Source organism: Hippopotamus amphibius, chromosome 9 (assembly GCF_030028045.1).
Source record: "Hippopotamus amphibius kiboko isolate mHipAmp2 chromosome 9, mHipAmp2.hap2, whole genome shotgun sequence".
Classification (NCBI taxonomy): Eukaryota; Metazoa; Chordata; class Mammalia; order Artiodactyla; family Hippopotamidae; genus Hippopotamus; species Hippopotamus amphibius.
Window position 1 is genome coordinate 72,646,408 of NC_080194.1, and position 19,586 is coordinate 72,665,993.

At 39.0% G+C, this 19,586-nt stretch overlaps 1 protein-coding gene across 11 annotated transcripts in view; it reads left to right on the plus strand.

Moving 5' to 3' along the window:
• The window catches only part of PAK1 (p21 (RAC1) activated kinase 1), a 137,268-nt gene extending 121,226 nt beyond the window's left edge, over positions 1-16,042 (plus strand). For 6 of the 11 annotated variants that reach the window (XM_057748791.1, XM_057748793.1, XM_057748800.1 and 3 more), the window contains 5 exons: positions 835-952; positions 6,005-6,104; positions 7,132-7,328; positions 9,763-9,900; positions 14,718-16,042. In XM_057748791.1, the coding sequence (XP_057604774.1) occupies positions 835-952; positions 6,005-6,104; positions 7,132-7,328; positions 9,763-9,900; positions 14,718-14,804 (640 nt within the window). In that variant the 3' untranslated portion in view covers positions 14,805-16,042. Of the gene's footprint in view, positions 1-834; positions 953-6,004; positions 6,105-7,131; positions 7,329-9,762; positions 9,901-13,234; positions 13,353-14,574 lie in introns of all 11 variants that reach the window. The other 5 variants (XR_009055447.1, XR_009055448.1, XM_057748796.1 and 2 more) reach the window with 5 other exon arrangements.
• The last annotated feature ends 3,544 nt before the right edge of the window (positions 16,043-19,586 follow it).

Consider the following 19,586-nt stretch of genomic DNA (forward strand, 5'->3'; position numbering starts at 1 on the left):
AGTGACCTTTTTATGTATCACATAACAGAGCTGAGTGATCCAGTTCCTGAGTGAGACTATCAGTTTTAACTAATGTCAGCCCCATAATCTCTCTAGGGTTACAGTACTAATTGGCAACCCTTGGCTTCCAGAAGCAGCTTTGGTTTTGCAGACCTTACTGAATTTAATCCATTCTTAGAATCAGAGACATCAAAATGGAGGTCATTGTCAGCATAATGGCTATGTGTATAAAACTCTACAGCTTTTCAGTGGCTTTTATAGCTGGTACTTCAATTAACATTTACAGTTATCTTTTATTTTACTCATTGATTTATTCAGTAAATATTGACATCTATTGTGCCACACTCTCTGGGGATGGAATCTTGAACAAGACCCAGTACAGATCTCATGGATCTCAGATCTAATAGAACTCTCAAGGATGTAGTGACTTCCCTAATATTGGTAACATGGACTCCAGATCTCATCTTTGTCAAATGTTTGGGCGCTCTCTACTTTCATGCTTCTAGAGGCGGAAGTCATGCCTAATTTTAGAAAGTACTACTTTGTGTTATGATCAAATAAAATTTTATTACATCTTCAACCTAATGATTTTAGTTCTGTCTTTTGGGGCTTCACAGAACTGTCTGCTCTGTTTTCTCCAGGTGAATCCTTAAGAGATGCCGAAGTAGTGATTCTGCCCCACAGATTCTGCTTTTCCTTAGAAAAAAGAACCCTAGACTCTTCCAGAGCTGAGGGAAATGCAGAGTCACTCTGTGTATATTCTTGTCCTTTGAAAGCCACCGCTGTGGCTCATTGTATTCTATTGCTTCTCACTCTTTATCTTTACTCCTACAGTTACCTCGTGGGAGATGAGCTGTGGGTTGTCATGGAATATTTGGCTGGAGGTTCTTTGACGGATGTGGTAACAGAAACCTGCATGGATGAAGGCCAGATTGCAGCTGTGTGCCGTGAGGTAAGGCCAATGGCCAACCAGACTTGAGCAGGACATGGCCTCCGTATCCATGTATCTCAAAGTTCTGCATCTGATGGGATCTCAGCCTGGGCACTGTAAAGGTGGGAGAAATTAGTTGTACTTGCCCATCATCCTCTTATTATACCTGTTTTGAAATTTTTATCTCCATTCTTTTTTCTTTAAAGATAACTGTATTCTGAAAGTTAGAAAGTTCCCAAAAAACCCCCTATATATATATAATATATATAATATGTGTAATATTATATATATAATTAACATATAATTATATATAATATAATATGTGATTATATATATAATATAACATATAGATATTACATATGTGTAATATCACACATAATTTCAACCTCTTAAAAATGACTGCTGTGAAAAAAACTGTGAACACTTGTTTTCCTTTATTTCTTTTATATGGTTATATATTTTAATCATATTTTTATTCTGCTTTCCTGCTTTATTCATGTGCTATGAAGGAAATAAAGCAGAGTAAAAAGATAGTGACAGAGGAGGTCCTATTTCAGACAGAGTAGTCAGGGAAGGTTTGGCCATACATTTGAATAAAGATCTGAATGATGTGAAAAAGTAAGTCAAGCAAAAATCTAGGGTAAAATACTTCCAGGCAAAAGAAATAGGAAACAAAGCTTGCGTAGGTATTCTCCTCTCTCCTCATTGCTATTAAATGTCTAAAGTCTGTAAAACATTTGTATAAGAAGGGAAATGAAAACCTTCACAAAGCCTCCATGAGAAGCAGTGTCCTCAGGGGATAGCCACATCTTCATTTGAGCAAGAAGACGAAGGGAGTATTCGGAGAAATTGAGCATATTGGGTGCTTTGCTGATAATAAACTGGAATTTTCTGATAGCCCAATAATAGAAAAGTTTGGTAATTAGGGAAAAAGTAGAAGATTAAGTGATTAGAAGATTAGGTTCAGAATTTTATGGGGATCAGTATGCTTGGGTTTTGATGATGCAAGATTTGGAGGCATACAGATGTAGTCTTAAAATTAGGAAAAATAAAATCATGTTAAATCAATACTGTCCTGGAAAATATGACCACATTTTCATTAAAAACCCTGGGATCTAGAACACATACACACTTAGGTTAATGGAATTAACACAGGCCTGGGATTCTTTTTTTTTTTGATCGATGGTATAGGATAGAAAGCCCAGAAATAAACCCACACACATATGGTCACCCAATATATGACAAAGGAGGCAAGAACATACAATGGAGAAAAGACAGTCTCTTCAATAAGTGGTGCTGGGAAAACTGGACAGCTACATGTAAAAGAATGAAACTAGAACACTCCGTAACACCATACGCAAAAATAAACTCAAAATGGAGTAAAGACCTAAATGTGAGACCGGACACTATAAAACTCTTAGAGGAAAATATAGGCAGAACACTCTATGACATAAATCATAGCAAGATCCTTCTTGACCCACCTCCCAGAATAATGGAAATAAAATAAAAAATAAACAAATGGGACCTAATTAAACTTAAAAGCTTTTGCACAGCAAAGGAAACCATAAGCAAGACAAAAAGACAACCCTCAGAATGGGAGAAAATATTTGTAAATGAAGCAACTGACAAAGGATTAATCTCCAAAATACACAAGCAGCTTATGCAGCTCAATATCAAAAAAACAAACAACCCAATCCACAAATGGGCGGAAGACCTAAGTAGACATTTCTCCAAGGAAGACATGCAGATGGCCAACAGAAACATGAAAATATGCTCAACATCACTAATCATTAGAGAAATGCAAATCAAAACCACAATGAGGGCTTCCTAGGTGGTGCAGTGGTTAAGAATCCGCCTGCCAATACAGAGGACATGGGTTCGATCCCTGCTCCAGGAAGATCCCACATGCTGCAGAGCCACTAAGCCCATGCGCTAAAAACAAAACAAAACAAAAAAAACCCACAATGAGGTATCACCTCATACCAGTCAGAATGGCCATCATCAAAAAATCTAGAAACAATAAATGCTGGAGAGGGTGTGGAGAAAAGGGAACCCTCCTGCACTGTTGGTGGGAATGTAAATTGGTACAGCAACTATGGAAAACAGTATGGAGGTTCCTTTAAAAACTAAAAATAGAACTACCATATGACCCAGCAATCCCACTACTGGGCATATACCCAGAGAAAACCATAACTGAAAAAGATACATGTACCACAGTGTTCATTGCAGCATTATTTACAATAGCCAGGTCATAGAAGCAACCTAAATGTCCATTGACAGATGAATGGTTAAAGAAGTTGTGGCACATATATACAATGAAATATTACTCAGCTATAAAAAGGGATGAAATTGAGCTATTCGTAGTGAGGTGGATGGACCTAGAGTCTGTCATACAGAGTGAAGTAACCCAGAAGGAGGAAAATAAATGCCATATGCTAACACATATATACGGAATCTAGAGAAATGGTACTGATAAACCTAGTGGCAGGGTAGGAATAGAGATGCAGACGTAGAGAATGGACTTGAGAACACCGGGAAAGGGGAAGCTGAGACGTAATGAGAGCGTAGGGTCAACATATATATACTACCAAATGTAAAATAGATGGCTAGTGGGAAGCTACTACAGAGCACAGGGAGACCAGCTTGATGCTTTGTGAAGACTTAAAGGGGTGGGATGGGGGGGGGGGGGAGGGAGGCTCAAGAGGGAGGGGATATGGGGGTATATGTATACATGTGGCTCTTTTACTTTGTTGTACAGCAGAAACTGGCACAACAGTGTAAAGCAATTATACTCCAATAAAGATTTAAAAGAAAAAGAAAAGATAAGCCTGGGGTTCTTAGGAGAGCTGATTTCTTTTCTTTGGTCTACCACTAAGGTAGAGTTTCTCAACTTTTGTTTCATTATCTTCCCTCCCCCACCAGGAACCTTTTAAGACATTTTTTTCCTAGTCACTTTCCCTCCATGAAATTTAATACCATAGATAAAGTATGTATCTATATATACTGGGGACCTTTGGAAAGCCACAACAGTTGTAATATCTAAGATATTTTTCAGTCACCCCAGGAACTGACTTTTACTGGTTGAAAATACATGCAAATGCATGCTTTGGGAAATCAATAGGCCTCAAGTGATTTATCTTAGGAATTGCAACATTCACACTGTATATACCTTAGGGGTACAATATGCATCAAAAAGCATTTGGAAAAACATTGAAAATATTACCTAAATAGGTGGAATTACTATTATCTTTAAGTTCTTAGAGATAATTCCCCTTTCTAAAAATACCTTTTTTGAGGTATAATTCACATACCATATTATTCACCCATTTAAAGTATATAATTTAATGGGTTTTAGTATATTGAGTTAAACAGCCATCACCATAATCCATTTTAGAACATTTTTGTCACCCTAAAAAGAAACTCCATAGCTATTAGCAGTCACTCCCCCACTCTCTTTCCATCCCTCCCAGTCCTATGCAACCACTAATCTATTTTCTGTCTCTATATATTTACTTGTTCCAGGCATTTCATGTAAGTGCAATCATGTAATATATGCATAGTACGTTTCAGTTTAGTATAGCATAATGTTTTGAAGTTTCATGTGTATTATAGCATATGTCCTTTTATTAGCAAATAAGATTCTATTTATTTACCTGTCCATCAATTGATGGACATTTGGGTAATTTCCACTTCCTGGCTGTTAGGATATTGTTGTGAATGTTCACGTACAAATTGTTGGTTGAATGTATGTTTTCATTTCTCTTGGGTATGTGCCTAGGAGTGGAACTTATGGTCATATAGCAACTCTATGTTTAATATTTTGAGGACTGGCCAAAATGTTCTCTACAGTGGCTGTACCATTTTATGTTCCCTCTAGCAATGCATGATGGTTCCAGTTTCTTGAAATCATCTTTTGTGTTTATAATTTTTGACATCTGGAGGCCAAGGTCTCTAGCCTCCTTAGGAAAGCAAGTCTTATTTTTCCAGGGAAAAGCCACTTCTGGATATTGGCTTGTTTTTAATTTAGCCATTGGTATGTTCTTAGAAAGTGAAGTATTAAGTTGAGAATATTTAAATGATATCTTCTAATTGGTTTGCATTTTCAGTGTTTTTGAAATGATGGAAGCCTCTAAAATTTTAGCTTTGGGTTATAAACTTAAACTAGTAGATTTAGTAGTAACCCTGAGATTATCTTTTCTGATCCCCACATTTTACAGATGGGAAAACAGTAGCCCAGAGGGAGTAAGAAATTTGTCTAGAATAGTATTATTGGTCAGAAACAGGCATTTTCATTGTTCCATTTAGTCTCTAATGTTACTCATCCTGCCTGCTAAGTCTAGGTGTTCTCTAAGATTCTTTTCTTTCTCCTCTATCTCCTATACCATCTGCCAGTTCCAACCATTACCATAACTTAAAAAAAAAAATCACCTCTTCATGAATGACTTGTAAACATTTATTTTGAGTCCAGCCTCTCTACAGAACTCAAGATTCACATCTGCAGTTGCCTACTGGACGTTCATCTGCAATTGTTTATAGAAATATAAAAACTAGCATACTCCAAAGAGTACAAATTTATCTTCTCACCAAAATAAGATTATCCTCCTAAATTCACTGCTCCTAATATCATTTCCATGTGTCTATAGTTTCCCAAATGTGACTCTTGTCACTTTGTTACTTTCTTCCAATTGTTTCATTACAAAATCCTTTCCATTCTTCCTCAGTATTTTTTTTTTTTTTTGCCTCAGGTTCTTTGTCAAGGTGCTAATGTTCTGTAAACAACTCTAAAATACTTTGGAGGAACTCCTGTACTTAAAACTATTATAAGCTATGTTATAATAAGGTATAGTCAGGTGTAAGAAGGGTATAAGGCAGCACGGAGTGTTAAAAGAGTGCTTAGCCAGGAGACAGAGACTAGGTTCTAGACCTGCTTCTTCCACTTATTTGGAGTAAGTCCTTTTACTCACGGGGACCTCACTTTTCTTATCATAAAATGAAGAGGTTGGATTAGCGATTTTCTGTAAGTCTTCATATTATATGTCCTTCTTTCTCCCTCTGCCCACATCACTTCAATAGTGCCTGCAGGCTTTGGAGTTTCTTCATTCGAACCAAGTTATTCATAGAGACATCAAGAGTGACAACATCCTGTTGGGAATGGATGGCTCCGTCAAGCTAAGTGAGTAGGAGTGATAATACTTCTCTTTGTGGGACCCTGTCTCCTCTGGGATAGTAATCATGTAAGAGTAGCTATAAGACTGCTCAGAGAATCTTTATTTCCTTGGATATACAGGTACTTTATATTACTCAGCACTATATAGGATGATGTTTCTTTTTTTTCCCCATTCATTTATACATTCAGCCAAAAAAATTTACTGAATGCCCGCTATGTGCTAGGTCCTGTGATGGGCACCGAGGATATTTTTGCCTGTAGTTAAGTAGTTCTCAGTCTAGTATGGGAAGCACAAAAATACATAATTAGAAAAAGGAGTTTAGTGTAACTTCTTTCATTCAGTCATTCATTCAGCAAACTTTTATTAAATGTCTGTTGTGTGCTGGGTCCTCTGGGAATGAAAAAAATGACTAAGAAGACATAGTCTTTCTTATTGAAGGCCTTATAATTAAATAAACATATAATTGCAATATAATGGGAATGAACTGCAGGCAGAACATTTTGTACAAAAGTGTAAGGACCAGACAAACAGGTTGTGTCACAGGTGGATGGGCTGCTTATGGGAAGACTGTTAGCCGTCTCTGCCCTGGGGCACAGGGTGAAGAACTTACTAAGGCAGGGCCATGCCTAGTTGCAGGTGATAGGGTTTAAGTCTGGGACTCATGCCCAGGAAATAAAGCAAGGACCTAGTTACCAGATACTGGTGTATGGGAATGGTTTTCAAGAAGAAAGCAGAATTGGAGCAAGTAATCAAGTTCAAAATGGGTGGCTTGGACTTTAATGCGTAGTGCTTCTGGTTCGAGGAGGGATAGGAGGCCAGAGATGGTATTTGTGATGTTCCTCCTCAAGACTGAACAGGAGACAGGCTAAGAGCCGGACAGGAAGGTGGCAGTTATGTGATCCAGATTTGGAGAGACAAGAGGTGCAGTGGCTAGGATGCAGGCAGAGCTTGATACCTAGAGGTAGGCACATAGTCAATATTTGTAGGAGGAATACCCTACATATAAATCCTTTCTGTCTTTTCTTTTTCTAGCTGATTTTGGATTCTGTGCCCAGATCACCCCAGAGCAGAGCAAACGGAGCACCATGGTGGGAACACCATACTGGATGGCACCAGAGGTTGTGACACGGAAGGCCTATGGACCTAAGGTTGACATTTGGTCCCTAGGCATCATGGCCATTGAAATGATTGAAGGGGAGCCCCCATACCTCAATGAAAACCCTCTGAGAGTGAGTGTTACTAGTCCCATATCAGGATGTTTGGGCTGTTGGATTTCTCTTTTCTGGATAAAACTAGGCACTGTTGAATTTAAAGTATAAATGTTTAGAGAAAAGGTATATTAGCAGTCATTCATGCATTTATTCAGTGATTACTTAAGTTCTTATCATGGACAAGAAACTGTTCTAATGATAATAAAACAAATCAGTATATAATAACAGAAGATAAAAGTGGTGAAAAAAAGCAGAGTAAGGGGGGAAGGAGGGAGAAATGTGCTGTTTTATTTTAGGTAGATAATGAAGTCTTCTCTTATAAGTTATTTGAGGAGAAATCTGAAGAAAATAAAGGAGTGAGCCATGAGATTAATCTGACATTAAGAGTTTTCCAGCTGTCAAGTATTTAAAGAACTTGTTTTGAGAACATGCTTGATCTATCCTGGGGGAAACCAAGGAGGTCATTGTCCCTGAAGTGAGTGAGCAAAGTGAGCAAGGTTCTGACTGTGTTAAATTGAAATGTTTATTAGACATCCAAGCGGAGATACTCAGTAGAATTGGGCATAAGAGTTCAGAGTTCAAGGGTGAGAGGTTCAAGTTCAGGACTCTAAATATAAATTTATTAGTAGGTATTATATAATTGGTTTATTTAAAAATCAGAGCTAGATGATAATGAGATCACTCACCTAGGGAGTGAGGGGAGAGTACTGAGACCTGGGATACTCTCATGTCTGCAGGTTAGAGGAACTAGCAAAGTGACCAAATGAGTGGCTTTCCTGGTAGGAGGAGAACTGAGAGAAGTGTCCTGGAGGCCAAAAGGACAAAGTGTTTTCAGAAGGAGGATGGATCACTGTGTGAAGTGTGACTGATAGGTTGCATTTAAGATAACGCTAAGAAATGATCATTAGATTTGCCAGTGTGAAGGTTATTGATGACTTTGACAGTCAGTTTCACTGGAGTGATAGGGATGAAAGCCTAATTAGAGTAAATCCACCAGAGTGGGAGAAGAAGTTGAGAAGGCATGAATAAGCAGTTAGTTTTTACTTTTCATTGTTGTTTTCTTTTAAAGGAATTTTGCAGTTAAGGTAACAGTGGAGCAATATCTAGAAGTGGAGTTGAGGGAGGGATTTTTTTTTTTTTTTTTGGTGATATCATAGCATGTTTTTGTGCAGATGGGAATGATCTAGTGGAGAGGAAAATGGTCATATACAAGAGAGAAATGACATCTGTAGGAGTGATGTCCGTAAGTAGATGAGGGAGGTTGGATCAAGCACTGAAGTAAAGAGCATTAGATTAGAATATGGACAATTTATCCATTGTAATAGGAGAGGGGAAACAGAGTATGTGAATACAGATGTAAGTAGGTTGGTAATTTTGATCATGGGCAAATGTGAGAGTTATTTTGATTGCTTTTATTTTGTTATTTATTCCAGCCTCCCATTCAGTGCAGGAATTCCCTGAGTGTTGTTGCTGACAGGTGGTCGTCTAATCTTAGCTGGATACCTCTTGGATAGCCCTGATTATTGAAAAGTGCTTTAGTGTGTCAAACTAAAACTACCTTCCGTAGTTTCTACCCTTGGCTCCCAGTTTTGCCCTGTGGATCCACATGCCACTCATCTTCCTCCACTTTAGAGTGGCCTTGAAAATGATATCAGTAGGGTATGATAGAAATAAGACTGGGATTAGAGTCAGAGGACATGAGCTTGTGTAAACAGCATGATTCCGGGCATATCTCTTTATGTTTCTCGAGTTTATCTGTGAAATGGGGATGATAATTCTTGCCCTGCATATTACCCAGAGTTATTGTGGTTATTAAGTGAGATAGTAATTGTGAAAACCCTTTGAGTTAAAGTGCTGAGTGCTTTAAAAGGTTTAGTATGACTATGTTTTTCTTTACCTTTCCCAGGAGATGCTTCATGTTAGGGGACCAGGATGGCAACAGTGAAACAGGTTGCTCATTTAAAGAACACTTCCTTTATATATTCCTCTCCTGCTAGAAGAGATCAATTTTTAGATGACTGAGGTGAAGGCACGAGGAATAATTTCCTTCAGCAAATGGGCAGGTGTTTAACTCATCAGGCTAAATGAATAATAAACCATTTAGATCTATAATCAAGGATAATAATAAACCTTTGGGTCTGTAACACACTTCATAAGCTTACAAACTGCTTTCAATATACTGTCTTGTTTTATTTTACAGACATGTGAGATAGGCACTATTATCATCCCTATTTTACAGATGAGGAAGTTGTAAGTTGACTGGCTTGCACATGGTTATGTGGCCTTTACATGTTAAACCTGACCCTTAGCTCATATTCTCTCCAGTATATCAAAGCTGCCTCTTTGTGTTCTGAAGGGAGAAAGCAGCTGACCATATTTCTAGAGGGCCTGTCTGGGGACCAAGAGAGAACCCCAGTTGGAGCCCAAGGCAATTCTCTGTTTGTATTGCCAGGCCTTGTACCTCATCGCCACCAATGGAACTCCGGAGCTTCAGAACCCAGAGAAGCTGTCAGCTATCTTCCGAGACTTTCTGAACCGCTGTCTTGAAATGGATGTGGAAAAGAGAGGTTCAGCTAAAGAGCTGCTGCAGGTAACTGTCCCTATTCAGGGAAGCACCTAATTCAAGGAATCACTAAACCAAAGCTTTTTTTTTTTTGCTTCGTTTTTGTCTGTGAGGTACTGGCTGCTGCAGAACTAGGCTTATCTCCTAGCACATCCCATGCTCAATTTGTATTCCTAGTTCCCTCATCTTCTTTATTGCTGGGCCTCTGCTCACGTTATTCCCTTAGACTCTTCCTCAGCCTATTAAAACTGTATATTCTCCTAGGCTGTATCTTATATAGAGTTACTTTCTGAACTCCTGTTGAACTTTGCTTGTATCTTCCTTTGGTGCTTGTTTTGTTCTGCCTGAATTAGTCTGGCAGAGTTTGAGTGAGTCTTGATGAGAAGAAGCTCTTTGATGTGTAAATCTTATACAAGTTATATTTTACTGGGATAAGCTCAGAAGATAGATTTTCAGTAAAGGATATATCAGAGACATTAGTTTAGAGGATAGTTAGTGCAGCTTTTCAAGTCTTCCCAATTTCTTCATTGGAAACTCTCTTGGATGGTGGGGATGACAGCCTGCTTGTTTGTTTGTTCATACATTTTTTTGGCTGTGCTATGCAGTGTGCAGGATCTCAGTTCCCTGACTAGGGATCGAACCTGTGCCCTCTGCAGTGGGAGCGTGGAGTCTTAACCACTGGACTGCCAGGGAAGTCCCGTATAGTCTTCTTGTTTGGAGTGAGATCCTGCCAGGTCGTGGGGAACCTGGAGTTGGGGGTTTACCAAGCCTTTTATACTTCACCAGCTTAATCCTGAAATTACAGCATAATTATTTAATATGGTTGCAAAAACTGCTTTTAGCTGACCACATTATTTGTATTTAACATTTATGTCTCAGGTACAATTTCTCATTGACAACTGGTGATTTAATAAGTATCACATGCAACTTGATGACAGTGATTAATCTGTAAGCTTTCACATTTACTTTTGTATTATGAAGACAGAGCAACTGAGGGGGGCAGGGCAGGACCTACCATACTGTACTACATTAAAGTTAGTTATTCTGTCTTTCTTACTAGATTATAACTTCTATCTTAGTAATCTCTGGTCTCCTCTTATGCCTGGGACCTGACTCAAAATAGGTATTCAGTGGAAGAAAACAATTGTAAATGATATGACCAGTAAAGAGTTAATATCCAAAATATATAAACAGCTTATACAACTCAACAAAAAAACCGCAAACAACCCAGTTAAAAAATGGGCAGAAGACCTGAATAGACATTTTTCCAAAGAGAGAATGCAGGTAGTCAACAGGCACATGAAAAGAATGCTCAACATTGCTAAGCGTCAGGGAAATGCAAATCAAAACCACAGTGAGCACATGAGATATCACCTTATATCTGTCAGAATGGCTGTCATCAAAAAGAACACAAATAATAAATGCTGGAGAGAGTGTGGAGAAACAGGACCCTCCTACACTCTTGGTGTGAATGTAAATTGGTGTAGCCACTATGGAAAACAGTATGGAGGTTTCTCAAAAAACTACCATATTACCCAGTGGTTCCACTCCTGGGTATATATATATGAAAGAAACAAAAATACTAATTTGAAAAGATACATGTGGCCCAATATTTATAGCAGCATTATTTACAATTGCCAAGATATGGAAGCAGTCTAAATGTCTATCAACAGGTGAATGGATAAAGACGATGTGACATATATACATATATATATATATATATACTTACATATATACAGTGGAATACTACTCAGTCATAAAAGGAATGAAATCTTGCCATTTACAGCAACGTGGATGGACTTGCAGGATCTCATGCTAAGTGAAATGTCAGACAGAGAAAAACAAATACTGTATGACATCACTTATATGTGAAATGTAAAAAAACAAACTAGTGAATATAACAAGAAAGAAACAGATGTAGAGAGCAAACTAGTGGTTACCAGTGGAGGGGGGGAGGGGCATTATAAGGGTAGGAGATTAAGAGATATAAACTATTATGTATAAAACAAGCTACAAGGATATATTGTATAACCTAGGGAATATAACCAATATTTTATAATAATTATCAATGGAGTATAGCCTAAAAAATTGTGACTCACTATATTGCATACCTGTAACTTATATAACATTGTACATCAACTATACTTCAATAAAAAATAGATATTCAGAAAATAGTTGTTGAATTAAGTGGAATTGCTTAAACCTTCATTGGGATGTTACCCTCTGGAATATATGAAGGTGAGTCAAAAATTATCCACATCTGGCTGTAGTTTTAACAGTTTTAATATAACCAGAGTACAGATAATTTTTGACTCACCCTCATATTTAGCATCTCTTTGTAATCAGAGTTACTTATTGCAGAGCACTGGTCTATTAGATGTGAGATCTGGGTTCTGCCAAGTGTAACCCATTAGTTTCTAGCATCCTTTGGGAATAAAACCCCCTTATAACAGGCAGTATAATATAAGATCCTTTGCCTTTCATATGAGGTTAGTTCTGGAAACCTTTAGCTTTGGGAACTATGCAAATGCCATTCTAAGTCTCAAGATGATGTTGTTAATTAGGTATTAAAATGCAGTTATTGAAAGATTAATGCCCTCTAGAGTTTTCTTCCTGATATAATATAACTAATAATAAATACATTATGTTGAATTTTTACCACATTCTAGGCACTAAGCACTTTATATATTGTTTCATCTATTCTTTTTATTTATTTTTTTTTAATTTTTATTTATTTTAATTTTTTTTAATTTATTATTTTTTGGGGGGTACACCAAATTCAATCATCTGTTTTTATACACATATCCCCGTATTCCCTCCCTCCTTCGACTCCCCCTCCATCATCCCTCGAGTCCCCCCCACCCTCCCGTCCCAGTCCTCTAAGGCATCTTCCATCCTCGAGTTGAACTCCCTTTGTTATACAACAACTTTCCACTGGCTATCTATTTTACAGTTGGTATTATATATATGTCTGTGCTACTCTCTCGCTTCGTCTCAGCTTCCCCTACACCCCCCGCCCCCTCCCAAACCTCGAGTTCTCCAGTCCATTCTCTGCATCTGCGTCCTTGTTCTTGTCACTGAGTTCATCAGTACCATTTTTAGATTCCATAATCATCTGTTCTTTTTAATAACCTGTATGATATAGGTTCTTGTTTTCCCAGTTTTATAGGTAAGGAAACTAAGTTTTCAGGTGTTTAGTAACTTTCCCATGATTATGTAGCTGATAAACAGTGGATCCAGGATTTCAGCTTATGTCTGTTTGGCTCTCAAGTGTGTATGCTTTTGGCCACTGCTTGGCTCAGAGAGTGTTAAAACTGGAAAGACCTTAGGGCTTATCTTGTCTGCTTTGTTCATTGCACAGAGAAGGATACTGAGGCCTCCCACTTGGGTGTTGGATCATGCTGCTTTCTCAGCTCAGAGGGGAGTTGTATAAACATGTGATCTGAGAACACTGAATCTTTAACTTGTTACTGTACATTGTAAGTATTTAAAACCATGACTTCCAGAATCTTAAGTCATGAAAGCGTCACGTGTTTCTCCTGTGAGAACACATATATGGACAGAAATACATAGCGCATTATGTTGGAATTCATATCTTCATGATTTAGCCAAGATCTTTTATTCCTTTTGTAGTAATAGTAACTTCTTGTTCTCAGTACCTCTTTATATCCTATCTCTGTCCAAAAAGAAGTGGAAGCACTTCCAGTGAAAAATATATGTAAATATGTCTATATGTGTGTGTATACACATATACAATATGATTAATAAAAGAGACTTATGAGGATGGCAGAAGAATCAAATATGCTGATCATTTGAGTGAAATAGTTTTGTTTAAACATCAGATTTGGTTCTTAGTTTCCTGGTAGCGAGGACAGAAAAGGAAATATGTTTGTTCCTATGTTTCTTATCAAATGGAAGAAACATTCTACATCCTCAAGACACAAAGCTTTTTCACTAGTAAATATGAGAAAAGTCATTTTTAGTTAAGAGTCTCTGAGTTACATAAGGAATTGTTTTCCATAATGTTTTTTTACTGAAAATGTAAAGGTAGATTTCATATGGTGTTTTCTCCAAGGTTATTTTCTTTAATAGTTGTGAGTGTGGCCCAGAGTACAGCCCAGTGAAAGTGATTTGGGAAAGAAGCAAGCCACTGAAGTCCTTCTTGGGTTAATTAGCTTTACTAGATTCAAGGATAGAACAATAAATTTCTAGATCAATGCTCCTGAAATGCAGGACTACAATGTACCATTGGGTCATGATCAGTTAATAACCTTTGCTCTGAGCTAATTATTATTCTGATTATCACCATAGTTTGGTCTTACCTAATATAAAATGGAATCATAGAATATGAACTCTCTCATGTCTGGCTTCTTGCACACAACAGAATGTCTGTGGGATTCATCCTGTTGTTAGTGTACCAATTATTTATTCTTTTTTGTTGCTCTAATTTTTGTACAGTATTATATGAATATAATATTATTCATTCTTCCATTCACTTAGACATTTGGGTTCTTTTCATTTATGACTGTCATAAGTAAAGCTGCTATGACCATTTTTATGTGTGTCTTCTGGTGGATCCGCAGACTCACTTCTCTTGGAATTATATCTAGAAGTGGAATTGCTGGGATGTAAGATAGCTATGTATTTAGCTATAGGTAGATACTGCCAAACAGTTCTCCAAAATGATGTTATCTTTTAAAGATATCCTTCAATTTGGGGATGATGATCTGAAGCTCTCCAAGCAACGCCTTGTGCAAACATGGATGCCCTTAACATCTTGTGATGGTTGCTGAGGAAGATTGGTAAATTGTCATGTATCTTCTGTTCTTTTTCTCCTTTTTTAGCATCAGTTCCTGAAGATTGCCAAGCCCCTCTCCAGCCTCACTCCACTGATTGCGGCAGCAAAGGAGGCAACCAAGAACAATCACTAAAACCACGTCACCCCAGCCTCATTGTGCCGCACCTTCTGTGAAATAAATGCTCATTTCGGAAATTCCAGCCCTGATGCTCTTCCTTGTCTTGCTCCTCCCCTTTCCTGATCTAGTGCTCTCAAGACTTTGATCCTTGAAAACCATGTGTCCAGCGTTGAAGAGAACTGCAATTGACTAATCGGATGACGGCCATTTTAAAATAAGGAATTTGCTCCCAATCTGTGGATATGAGAGTGGTTTATGATCAAGGGCTTATATGAATAAACCCTTGGACTCCTCTTTCTACATAGAAGAATTCTTTCCCCACCAATCAGTTCTTGACTGTATGAATTTTTGGCTTCATAACATTATCAATTTGCAATTGGTTGATATTTTTCTTTAGTGCTTGCTTTTCTGCTACCAAACTGCCCAAACACATTATTGTACTTGAAAATTGGAATAGATTGAGGAATGCTGTGGAGGTTGATATTCTGCCAGGGACATGAAATGGCTCTTCTTTCTGGACCATGACTTTGGCACAGCTGATCCTGACATGGGAGGGAGAGATCCCACATTTTCCTTTGTGTTTGCTTCTAGCAGCTCTTTGGGAGGATCTTGACCCAACAGTGTTCCCCATGCTGTTTCTTGTGAAATGGTCTTGGCTATGTAGCAGCTTTTGACTCCCTAAATCCCCCTAGGCTGCTGCCCCCATTTTAGGCTTGTTTAGAACATTGAGAGGTTTCCTAGGGCACATGCTAGGTGAGAGCAGTGTGAGAAGTCAGGGAAAAAAAAATTGGCTGCTTTTAGAACAAGGCTGTTCATCAGCACCTGTCCAGCTATACCTATATGTTTCAAGAACTCAGCCTCTTTTTCCATCTGCAATAAGGAGCTAAAAGATTAACTCAGATCTTCTGATGGCCTGAATCTTTGGGTCAAAGGGAAAGATCTCCAAATCTGAGACTACATGTTAGTTTTGGATGCATTTGTTGGCCTGAGATGACAGTCTGCCAGCTGTGAGGGGACCCTGTTTTTACAATGCATGGCCAAGCTCTCTGCAAATGGAAATGCTTGCACTGGGTGTTGGGGATGTTTGCTACCTCCTGCTATCTTTGTGGTTTTGGTCCTGCTGTTATGGTAGGACCCCTGGCCAGCATTGTGGCTTGTCATGCAGCCCCAATGGCTACCTTGTCATGCTCTGAGGTACCACTGCCTCTGTAGCACGAGTTTTATTTCCTTCAATAAAAGGAGATGAAAATATTTTACTTGAAGTATGCCTTTCTTTGTTTCTTTCCTTCCTTTTCTAATTTTTTATTTTGATATTTTCAAAGTTAAGAAAAATCTATTACAAAAATTTTTTTCTCCCAGAATCATTTGAGATTAAATTGCAGATAAGATGCGCCTTTACCACTATATAGCTCAGTGTGTATTCTTTATTCTTAACACTTTAAAATATGAATTAATTAGGAGAAATGGGCCAGAATTGTTTGTATAAGGTATTGCCTTAGGCAGTTGTGGAGGCTGGGAAGTCCCATGATCTGTATCTGCAGGTTGGAGACCATGAAAGCTAGTGGTGTAATTAGAAGGCCAGACAGCCAGAGAGCCATGGTGTAGATTCTGGTCCAAGTCTGATGCCTGAGAACCAGGAGCACTGAAGGTAGGAGGATATCAATGTCCCAGCTGTATAATCAGGCAGAGAGCAGCCTTCCTCTACCTTTTTGTTCTATTCACGCCATCAGCTAACTGGATGATACTCTCCCACATTGGGGAGGGCCATCTGCTGTATTCAGTCCATCAATTCAAATGCTAAACTCTTCTGGATACACCCTCAAGACACACCCAGAAATAATGTTTAACCAGATAATGAGCTTCCCAGTGGTCCAGACAAATTGACAAAATTAACCATCACACTTCCCATCCCCACCTCCAAGTGGAGGAGCTAACTGCAGGGAGGACTGAGTGAGCCAACAACTCTTATAATGCCATGTGGTTATGGCTTTTAGATCAAGGGATCAGAAATGATGATTGATGACCCCCAATACTGTTTTATGAAAAAAATACACAGGCACAGGAAAGGACAAGTACAATTGGATTGCTTATGTGTAAGATAGAAGGAATGTTAGATGACGGCACAGCCCATGAGAAGACAGGAATGATGAAGACCCAAAGATTGTACCTCCTCACTTTGAGATTGCAGAGGTAAACTGGTTAGTCTGATGAGGGCTGAGGAATTGTTATTTAATTACCCCTCTGGAATCTTAGATTGGTTGGGTTCTAAAACCCAAGCATTGGCTGTCCTGTGAACTTCCCCGCATTCAGTTTAAGCATTAGAGGAATGACTTTACGTAACCTTGTGGGGTCCTCCTGGGCACAAAAGCAGTTCTGTGTCCCCTCGTTTCTTATTTGCAGCCTTCTAGACCTTCCTGAGTTCCAAAGAGCAGATTAAACAGTTTCTAATCAGTGAAGTGAAGAAATACAGAAACAAAGGAGGAACAATCAAGAAACTGTAGTGCAGGACTTCCCTGGTGGTCCAGTGGTTAAGATGCCACACTTCTAATGCAGGGGGCGCAGGTTTGATCCCTGGTTGGGGAACTAAGATCTCACATGCCATGCAGCACAGCCAAAAAAAAAGAAAAGAGAAACTGTAATTCAGTCATTAAAGCAGGATCCTGGTTTCTCCTCAAGGGATATACATAACAATATCTTTGAGTTCTTTTGCAGGAACTAAGGCCCCCACACAGGTGGAGGATGGTAACTTCATCTGAGCATAGGATTCCTGAAACATCAACCTGTTATCTCACCACCAACCAATCAAAAGAAGTCACACTACCCTGCAGCCCTCACCCCAAATTTTGCCTATGAAAACTTTTCCCCAAAAGCATCGGGGAACTCGGGGTTTTTGAGCATGAGCCACCCATTCTCCTTGCTTGACTCTACAATAAGCCTTTCTCAGCTCCAGACTCTGATGTTTCGGTTTGTTTGGCCTCACTATGTGTTTGGCACATGAATTTTTGTTCGGTAACATTTACTACTGGTATATCTAGACATCCACTAAGATAATGGAGTGTTCTTCATGTCCATGTAGCTTAATAGCATATTTCCATGCCTTTCACTGCCTGCAGAGTGTGGAAACAGAGAACTCTGAAACTCTCTATCATAGACAATCACTGCTTGTGTAATTCTTTAATGAATACATCTGTCCCCTATGTGTTAGTTTTCTATTGCTGCATAACAGATTACCACAAACATTGTGGCTTAAAACAACACATTATCTCACAGTGTCTATAGGTCAGAAGTTGAAGCATGGTGTGGCTGTGTTACCAGATCAGGTCCGGCTGGTCACCACTCAAAAATCAGTAAGAGAGACAGATGTTGGTAGAAAGGAAAGTTGCTTTTAATCATAATGCCAGCAATCTGCGAAGATGGTGGATTCATTGTCCCCCTAAAACCATCTCCCAAGATTCTGCCCAGCCATGAAAATTTTTAAAGGGAAAAAGGGAAGTAATCTCAGTTAATCATAGAGATAGGGGTCAGATTTATTGCCATTCCCCACTTTGCAGGCTTGTGTGCAGGCTTGTCGACTTTTTGTGATTTTTCTTTAGATGCTATCTTGTTCACACAGTTTGTTCACAGTATTACCAAAGGGGAAGCCAGGGAAGAGATCTGGTCATCTGATAATTACTTCATTTCTACTTCTTTGATCTACAGAAAGAACCAACAGATTAGGCAAGCTATTATGTGATTAGAAGATTTGAAAGGCGTGCTAGGGCCAGAGATGAGTAGAGCCTGGGGGTGCCTGGTTTAAGGTTAGTGGCAAGACAAAAGGGTACCTCCCGCGGAGAGCTCTTTCCTGCGGAGAGCTCACAAGTTCCTGCTTGTCAGAACATCATTCCATTTCTATGGGATCATGGGTGAAGGTTGGTCTTCTGTGACTCCTTCATGCTAACATGGGGCACCATGTTCTTAGAGTGGAACATGCTGACGTGGATCTGTATTATCTCTTTGCTGACCGTTGTAGTTGCTCGTTTACATATAAAGGCAGAACAAGCTACTATTATTTCGATGTCCACAAAGATATCGATTATTATGAGCAATAGTGTTAATCACTTTCTCTTAAGGCCAGTTCTTGAAATTGTGCTAGCCATAGGTTCCATATTTCTGAAGATGGAGCAGTTCATGTCATGGGTGCAGTCTGGTCATCATGCAGTTAGCTTTTTCCCTTTGGTGGCAGTTACAGTATCTGTAGAACAACTCAGGAATGTGCATCAGACACTGAGTCTGTGATTCTATTGTCCTAATCATTAGCTGCTTGAGCCTGCTCTTTTGTGACTCAGGAAGCCCTGGGAGACTTCAGCTTTTCTATAAAAAAGAGGCAGGACACGTGGAGGGGCCTTTGTACTTGGGGTGGCCGGCGGGGCACAAGGGGTTCTGCTCAGTTCCAGCTGGATTTTTCTGCTCAAAGTCTCATCAGGATGAAAATCCAGGTGTTAGCCAAGGCTGTAGTTCATGTGGGGCTTGGAGTCATCTTCCAGGCTCACTGGTTGTTGGTAGAATTCATTTCCTTGTAGTTGTAGGACTGAGGTGCTCATTTTCTTGCTAGCTGTCAGTGGAGGACCCAGCTTCTAGAGGCTGCCTGAAGTTTCTTGCCACATGGCTGCCATAGGCAATTCACAAAATGAATGTTTGCTTCCTTCTAGACCAGCCAGAACATGGCTCTTTGACTTCCACTTTGCAAACTAGCCAGAGAAAACCGCTTTTAAAGGGCTTATATGATTAGGTCAGCCTTATTTAGATAATCACCATATC